Source organism: Cynoglossus semilaevis, chromosome Z (genome assembly GCF_000523025.1).
Source record: "Cynoglossus semilaevis isolate Cse_v1.0 chromosome Z, Cse_v1.0, whole genome shotgun sequence".
Lineage (NCBI taxonomy): Eukaryota > Metazoa > Chordata > Actinopteri > Pleuronectiformes > Cynoglossidae > Cynoglossus > Cynoglossus semilaevis.
The window spans coordinates 5316839-5325838 of record NC_024328.1 but is presented as its reverse complement, the minus strand read 5'-3'; the positions used below and the strand labels follow the sequence as shown (position 1 = coordinate 5325838).

General features: G+C 38.2%; 1 protein-coding gene across 1 annotated transcript in view; it reads left to right on the top strand.

Annotated features, from left to right (window-relative positions):
- The window catches only part of LOC103397710 (phosphatidylinositol transfer protein beta isoform-like), a 16465-nt gene extending 11676 nt beyond the window's left edge, over positions 1 to 4789 (top strand). The window contains exon 11 of the mRNA XM_008336076.3: positions 1709 to 4789. Within this exon, the coding sequence (XP_008334298.1) occupies positions 1709 to 1756 (48 nt within the window). The 3' untranslated portion in view covers positions 1757 to 4789. The remainder of the gene's footprint in view (positions 1 to 1708) is intronic.
- Positions 4790 to 9000: the final 4211 nt, after the last annotated feature.

The window sequence follows — 9000 nt, the reverse complement described above, 5'->3', positions numbered from 1 at the left end:
GAACCGCTGTGCTGCAGGGTTAGCAGGGTCACGCTTGGACTGGATGAAATTGTAGAAGGCCAAAGCCTAAATTTAGACATTGGGCTTGTTGATAAGACAGTCAGCGAGAAACTCCTTGGTTGTTTTTTGTTTGTTGTTGTTGTTGTTTTGTTTTAAAACAGTTCTCGTTGATACTCTCATCAAAATTAAAAAAAAAAAAATCAACTTCTTAGGTACAGGTTCATATCATTAACCCAAAGGTAGAGGTTTATGGTATGGCTACTAGGGTAGACAGATTTATTGAAAGTGCTCACTATTTTAATACAAGGTGTAAAATAAATTAGGTAAAAAAAAATGAAATATTCACTTACAGTTGGGGTGACTTAATCCAAGAACAAAAAAATGAGAAATGTTCCCCCAGCACCAAACAGGAAACATGAGAGAAGAAATGGTGGGAGGGGTTTAGATTTAAAACGATTCCCCTCCTTTTTCCACCCTCATTAACATACAAATGGAATTCTGCAGGGCTGAGAAACAGGGTCTGTGCTGTGATTGAGTAAGAAAGAACAGATAAATTGGGTTAATGCTGGAGAAAGCAGGAGGATGGATCCTTGTGTGCCATTTCATCAGATCTCTTTGTTCCATTGTTTAGAGCCAGGGTGAGTTTGTACTGATCCATTATGGTGTTTGGCCTATCACAGAGGTCAGCAACCCACAGCAGCCGAGAAGCACGTGGCTAAGCAAATGTTTAAAATGGTATATTATAAGCTTGAGAAACATTTAAAAATTTGAACATGATTTGATTTATTTCATCTAATTTAAACGGGAGGATTGACAACCCAAGTCTCTAGTTATATTTAAATGCTATTCTTTAAAAATTCTGATGTTAAAAATGTTCATTCATTCATATGGCAGTATGTTTACAACAAAATTGCTCTTTACAGTTTTGAATTGATAATTGGACTTGCGTAACAGTGTGATTAATCACAATTTAAATTGTAATTGTTGCCCAGTCTTAAAGCTGTGTGGCTAAATATCAATACTCTGATACGTATATTGTAGTATTTTGTCTTGCAGTATGCTATTGATCCTCGATACCGGTGGCCAATATTGATATTAAAATGTTAACATACACTCATTCTAAACAGATTCTCTCACAAAAACCTGCTGCAATTTTTCAAACCTCCACTTCATGTGAAATGGATTATCTCGAAAAATTTTAAAATTCAATTTTATAAAATTAAAATTTATTGCAAAAGAGCAATTATTGCAGAATCGCTGTGTTGTGATATAATCATTATCGTTGACAAAATATTGTGAGAATATAGTAACCCAGGGCACCTGCTGATACCCAGCCCTATTACAACATGCTTCTATCTCCTCATGTACCCACACTCACATCGATCTGTTGCTGCACCAGGTGAGGTCATTGTCAAAGGCTGGAACACTTGTTTGTCACCTTAATATGCTGGATAAAAGTATGATTAACAATACAAATACTGTATGTACTAGTATGCAGCAATGTACATTCTCTTACTTTTCCTCCCTGAGTATTTGTGACATGTAAGAAACTCTCTCCAGGTTCTACAGGCCTTTGTTAAGATGCACTGTGATGACTACAATATTAATAATACCATCGTGTGGATTCATCTTTAAACAAAACATTGCACTGCTGTCCTCACTTCTCAAGTCTAATATGTCCTTTCTATTTTTTTGTTTATCTCTACAGCTTCGTAAAAAAGGTGAAGTTCGAGGGACCAGCGCTAGGGATGATTGAATTTCAAAAGAAAAGAATAAAAACACCCTGATGAAAGACGGCCACGTGGTTCTTCAGTGCCATTGTTTTTTTTTTTTTTATCTTGACTGATTCAGACTGTAGAGGAGAAACCTTACCTGCGATTAGGAGAACAGATTCTTGAAACCCAATCATAGATCTCTCCCTGCTGAGGAATTGATTCGTAGAAACCAACAGGATCCCCCACTGATAAGACTTTGTTAATTTTTGATCTCCTCTGTGGGGCAAACACCAGGTATCAGCATTATGTCACTGTCAGAACCTGCCTTTCTAATCTTCTGTGTTGATTTGGAGAGGAACACGTGTTTGAGCTAATAGATATTTTAAGGCTAATTAATTGGTTTAATTCCACATTGTCATAGGACCAAATATTCTTTTTGTGTTATTTTGATATTAATGTTTGTGGTTAATTTTCATTTCTGCTATGCATCTGTAACCCTCCAAAGCATTTCTGGTAAGACAATGCCCTGCATTACCTCTCCTTGACTTTTGTTATTTCATTATACACACTGTGGTTAAGGTGTTTTGCGTTCTCTGGCATGGTACCGCCTGCATGTCTTACTCATGTACTTTCCTGCCACAGCCTCCATTAAAACATTACTAACACCCTTGGAACCCTGGCCCTTTGCAAATCCCCTTCATCAACCTCTTCTGTAGCCAAAGCACTGCAGCTTAATAGCACTGACAATCATGTCCGTACAGGTATTTGCTCTCTTTCTCTCACTCAGATTTAGCAAAAACTTGCACATACTCATGTGTAAGACATGCATGCATTGCACACAACAAGGATAAACCTGAGATATTTCTTCCACAGTCACAGGTGTGAATACCTTTGTGATGACTTAGCTCTTAAAGCTGGAGCTGGACAGATCCACACAGGCTCCTTCAGCTAAAAGGATGTCACTGTTTGAAGTGTTTACAGCGCCTTTTCTCCTCTTTCCACAAACACTCCGCATTTGGAAGATGTTTAGTGTTAAACTCCCTGTCGGAGCTCCCCTCCCCTGCACCGCAGAACAGCCACATATGGTGCTACACCCCCTCCGTCACAAGCCCACACTGCCTTGTCCCAACTCAACTAACTCATGCCAACACTCTGTGTAGACCTCATCTGCTTTGAGGGTCTAACGAGACCTCCCATGTTTTATTCTCGTTGTTTACATACGCATAAACTGCCTTCATCAGTGACAACCCCACACCAGCACCGTGAACTGCTAGCCTTATGTCCAGGCATTTCTGTCCCTGGTCCTATCAACACCTCTTATACCTCTGCTGCTGCTCTAACTACGTCACTTAATTGTGATAGTTCCTCTCTGTGAGGACTAATTGATAACAGTTAACTGCTTGTTAGGTGGACCATGTGAGGAGTGGCAAAATCAAGTATGGCCGAAACCGGAGGCAGCCCTTTTGTTTACACAGGGGAAACCCCAGAATTAGACCAGAATTAGCTGTCCAGCTGGAGCTGTTTTTTCTAACTCCGCAACTACATTCCGTCTTCTGTCATACCGTCTACTATACCGTCCAAGGTAAAGACAGTGCAGAGACAGCAGTGAGGTTTAACCGTGTCATGTTACTGACATGTTAAGTTCATGTCTTGAGCACAGTCACATTTTCTTGTGCAATTTTTTGTCACCATTTCTGTGGAATTCCTTTTCTCTCTAAGAAACTGTTGGACCAAAACCATTTCTTTTGCTGTATTCTTGTCAGTTGTCTTATTGACACCCCCCTATTTGAATTGCTCCTTTTATTTCTTTGTTTTTTTTTTCTGAAACATTATGACAGAAACATCTGTTAAAACAGGGAGAATGTTGCTTTAATATTTTGTTGGCCAATCAGAAAGCCAAGATGGATTGTCACTACCTACTGATGCCTTTGTGAAATCATTTGATCAAGCTCATTTTCACTGGCCCTAAATATAGTCTAACCTTTTGGCCCTTAGGCTGCATGTGATGTCCACTTTTGGCTGTGATGTGACCCGCATTTTGAACGGACTTCAAATTTAGTATGTGTCAAGTCATTGGTTATTGAAATTCAGTAGCAAATAAGCAAGAAGTTTTTCTTACATGTTCCATAAACTACCACAATGTTTTTATAGTCAGTGTTTTGCTCAAATGAACAGTGAAATACATCCTTTAACAACTACTTGGAGTAAAATATATCCCAACTCATTAAAGTGGTTGTTGATCTACAGGACTTAATGTTGAGTTAATCAGGCTCAGTCAAATACCACTGTATGTTCAAAGGTGTATTTTTTGTCCATCAGAATGTTTCGTTTGTGTTTACATCTTTGAGTGAGAAGTTGTACACTGTGGTCATAAAAAGCCACTGTCAGTTCTCTGCCTCATTATCACTGACTCTTGACTTTTAACATCTTGTCTACAGTGTTCTGCATCAATTAGTTTTATAAACTTAACTGAAAAGTCCAAATGGTTTTTTTACTAATGTGTGGTCATGACATTATGGTAACTTTTTCATGCGTTAAAAATCATTTTTTAATGATTTAAACATTCAAATAGTTTGCTGTCTGGATTTTGTTTTCCTAAAAATACTGTCAATGAGTTGTTGTTGTTTTTTTTGTTTTTTTTTTAAATGTCATCTATTCTGGTCATCAGTAACTGTAGACTGTCTGATTTTCCGTGTTATCACTCTTCTCAGGTGCTAAATGTATTTGTAAACTATTGACTCCTTTTGTCATTTCAGTCTGTCTGTCTGTGGGTGAACACCGGTAAGGTTTAGTTCATCATGAAAACATTCCAGTCTATTACATTTCTGTGTGTTCATCTCTGTCCTGATGATCACGGTTATCTGGTTTAAGAGAACTTGTCAGAATGAATGAGAGAATGCAGTACATTTCAGGAGGTTGTTTCAGTTGTGCTCCCTATTTATAAATATCTATAGAGTCTGATCAGCTTTTGAATATCTGGAGATTCGGTAGTGAATGTATGGTATTTCGTGCCTTTTTTCTGTAGATCTTTGTGTGCCATTAAATCTTACATCTAATAAAATGTATTGAATTCACACTGTGTTCGTGTCTTAAGACATTCTCATATGCATTTAGAATTTTAAACAACAAAGTCTTGTTAAAAAAAACTTGTACACCTGCATTTAAGGGACTCTTTTTGTTTTTTTGTTTTTTTGTATCTTGTTAAATTTGAAGCATCCTAAGAATTCTACAAGTTCTGAGCTTACTGCAGATGTAACCCCCCATAAAAAACTGTAGCTCATTCAAGCTCTGGAGGAAAACCCTCGTAATAAAGTACTCCACCTACCATTCAGGTGCAGCAATTGGGGTTGTCTGTCTATAAGGCAAAGACCTCACTACTGACTTTAAGTTTTTTGTTTGTTTTTTATTTTTTAGTCAGTCCTATTAAGGGGGACTGAGAGATTAGAGTAGTCAATCTTCCTGTTAAGGTGGACTCTTTTTGACCACAAGCTTGAACAATTTTAGTTTGCTGAAGATGGAATATGCCATTGTTATGATACATCGTATTCCTGTTCCATTCATACAGAAAAATGCTATCTATGTCTATTCAGATTTGTCACTGCTGTGCCTGTCGAGTTAGGATGTGGAAGAGCAGCAAAAGAATGTGCAAACATCCAATCTTCTAGAGAAATAAAATATTTGTCAGCGATTTGGGCTTTCGTTGAATTTTAGGGAATACGGGAGAAGAAGTTGAGAGAAGAAAAAGCTGACGCTGCACCTTAAGTGACACTGCTGATGATGGCAGGCTGTGAAACTACAGATCAGCTTATTTGGTGCAACCTCTGCCTGTTTACTGGGAGCACACTGGTTTGGAACAGAACCAGACAGAGAATAGGATCAATGCTGTTTTTTTTTCTCATACAGTAAATGAGAAAAAGAACCTCAGATTAGGGACCAGGCTCATTCTCCTTCAACTCCACACTTTTTAAAACTTCAGGAATAAAAAAGAGCAGTTTTGTCCCATTTATATAAAATAATAAATCCTAAATTTAGGAAAATTCACCCAGACGTATTTTTAGATATATGTATTTTATTGATTGAAACTAATGCTGTCAGATCAAAAATAAAAAATGAACGATTATATGTTTGAAAAATGAAAGCGTTAGCTGTCTTACACGAATGAAATACCTGATAATTAAGTGAATGCTCTCTGGTGACTGTGGAATCGTCTGGACTTTCAGTGACCCTGCAGGTCAGAGGAGTCACACAATAACAGCGGAATCTGCTAAAGAACAGGAAGGGACTTCAGTCTGCTGGCCGAGATATACGCCGTTTTCTTTTTATTGTTTGTGGAGGAACGATCACGTGTTTTCTGTAGGAAACTGGTTCTATCTGTATGAGAACAAGCAAATGATGCTGTTTCTAAAAGGGGAGATGGACGGACTCGCCTACACACCTCCTGTTCAATGCAGTCGTCAACAGCGGGCATGTGTCCACCCGTCCCTGTGTCTAGCTCACAGATGAGACGAAAGAGACATGTCACAAAGCAACATGAGCCTCTGTCTTAGAAAATGAGATGCAACAGATGAAGTGAGGATAAATCCCAAAGGGAAGCTCGTTTCTCACCCTAGCGGGAAACCCTGGCATGCTGTCGCAGGAAGACGTGACAATTCGCAAAAGCTAAAAATTGTTCTAAAAAGCGGATCATCATTCATTGTCAAAACATTTGTATGTCAAATGGCAACTGTAACAGGCCTCTCCGCTCTCCACTTTTATTCTTTAGTGCATCAGGATTGACCTCCACACTGAACAAATGTTGCCTTTTTCTTCGAGTGTACAGCGTCACCAGATAAAATAAATATTTTATAGCTTCATCATAGCATGCCTATATTATGGCACTGAGGACTACTGTCTTGCTAACAGCAGAACACCACCACCTAAGTAGCTATGCATCCTACATCCGATGCTGGTTGTCTGGATGGATCAAGGCCACTTTCATTTTCTAGCCCCTAGAGGTGACATTAACGTCACCTTTGCCTGTGTTAAATTTGCTTACACAATTTAAAAAAAACACTCTTTTGTTGCCACACAGCAGCATTTCCTGCTGTGAGAAGACACACTGGATTTGCGCAGGAAGTGGCACCATCAGGATTAAACCTGATTTGGTCCCGTCTAAAAACGTATCTTTCCCCTAAGGCCAGGACTGCTCCGGTTGTTGCGGGTTTTCTAGCAGAAGGCAAGTTATTTTGGTCGTTCGCAAGCTGCCAGTGATGTCACGAGTGTTTCCTCATCCTCCAGGGCTCAGGTCAAGTTTAGCCCCAGAGATTCTCTTGAATCCACTCTTTTCCTGTTATTCTGAGAGAGAGGGAAAGGTGGAAGAGGTAGCGGGGGCTGAACCCGAAAAAGGACACTGGGGGTGGGGATGGATGGAGCGTTGGTGTCTGTCCCATCCCTCCTCTTTAGTACAATGGCACTTCTGTGGATGACAGATGCTGTTTAACCCCCCCTGACCCGGTGAGCTCTGATGCTTGGTCTGAGTGACAGACTCGTGGAGGATGCACGGACCCAGGTTCAGCTTCAAACCAACACAACGGTACAGGATAACCCCCCTGCTCTGCCCCCTTGACTCCTTTCCTCAGCAGCCAGGGGAGGAACTGTATCTGGGGGCAAATCCTCACATATAATCCTCACATATATCATATCATATATATATATATATATATATACATATATACACTGTTAATATTAAGATAGGTGAGGTGATGTGATGCAGCAGCAGTTCTAGCTCGGATCTGGACATTAATAGGACTGTGTGTCATTAGTTTGTCATTGTCAGTTTGTCATGAGGAATAGCTTTGTCCAAATCAGTGATTCTTACATTCATTTCTAATATAGCTAATAACTTCATCACAGTTAAATATTGACTAAAATTACATTTTTACCAATTTTATCATATTTAAAAAAAGTTTTGTTTATTTTCCACAGCACTTTATATTGTTCCTGTTATACCAGTCTTTGTTTCTCTAATGACTCAGACCTGTTTTTCTTCATTAAACATCAGGCAGTTGTTAATTTGAATTGACTTTGTTAGTCATTAATCTAGCAAAAATGTTGTTACACTTAGCAATTGTGACATTTTATTTATTTTAGTTTGTTTCATTTTGTTTTGCTCGGCCCATTCATTATCTATTGCTTATTGATTTTTTTGTGAGATTTCTCCCGAGCTCTATACATTTTATTCAAGTATTGTAGGAAAATATGGCATGTTCTTCAAATTTGACTTTTTCATCTGGTCGTTTTTGGAGCTCTGTCTTTAATCTAATTTGAAGGCATTTTCTTTCTTTAGCTTTCTTTAGATTTTTTTGTTTAGCTTTGAATAACATTTGTCAATTTCTGCTCTCATGTGCCCCCCAACACTTTTGGCTTTTTTATTTTTTTCATATTTTTTTTAATTTGTCTAACATTGAATCCAAAAATAGTTAAAAAACAAAAAAATAAATAAAAATAAAAACTAGACTTAGAATTCTTCTTTAGTTTTGCAAAATCTGTTTTTTTTATAGCCTACCTTCTGCACCTCTGGACTGAAGGCCAGCTCTGAGAAGACAAGATTGGGAGCGAAGTCCAACTGTGTATTTTAAAGCTTTCACACAAAGTTCTTGAGATTTTCCAAACCTTGAAAATGCACTATTACAAGGTAAGTACCTACTTTTTACACTTACACCAAATAATACTCCAGACCAAAAGTGCTAATTACCTTTTAAACAGCTGAACCCACTTCCATGTTGTATAACTCTGATATGTGACAGTGTTTCCGTTTTACATTTTTTTCTGACAGTTATTACAGAGTAGCTTCACAACAACTTTTTCTGAATTAAAGTAACAATTATCACTGCTCTATTTCTGTGGTCATCACGGTCATATCAGATAACACAAACAAACAACAAAATAAAAATAAAATAAATCAATAATAATTATAATGAAAAAAATCAGGTTCTTCCTGAAAAGCACAATCAATGCCATTCTCTGTCTCCTGTCTCCGAGCTGCTGTCTTCTCTGGACTCCTGGGATCCTCACAATTTTTTGCCCAAATCCCAAATACAAACAAACATTTCACTTGAACACCTTTCAAACCGCCTTTAATTGTGAAAAAAGAGTCACAGCTTTTTCTACCTTTAAGTATAAAACTCACTCTAAACTCTAATTTTGTCGAAATATCCAGCTTGGTCCAGCAGTGCTGCTGTCTGTCCACATTAATTTATTCCACCTCTCTGTTGTCCTATGGCCTTGGAGGACCATCGTTTCTCCT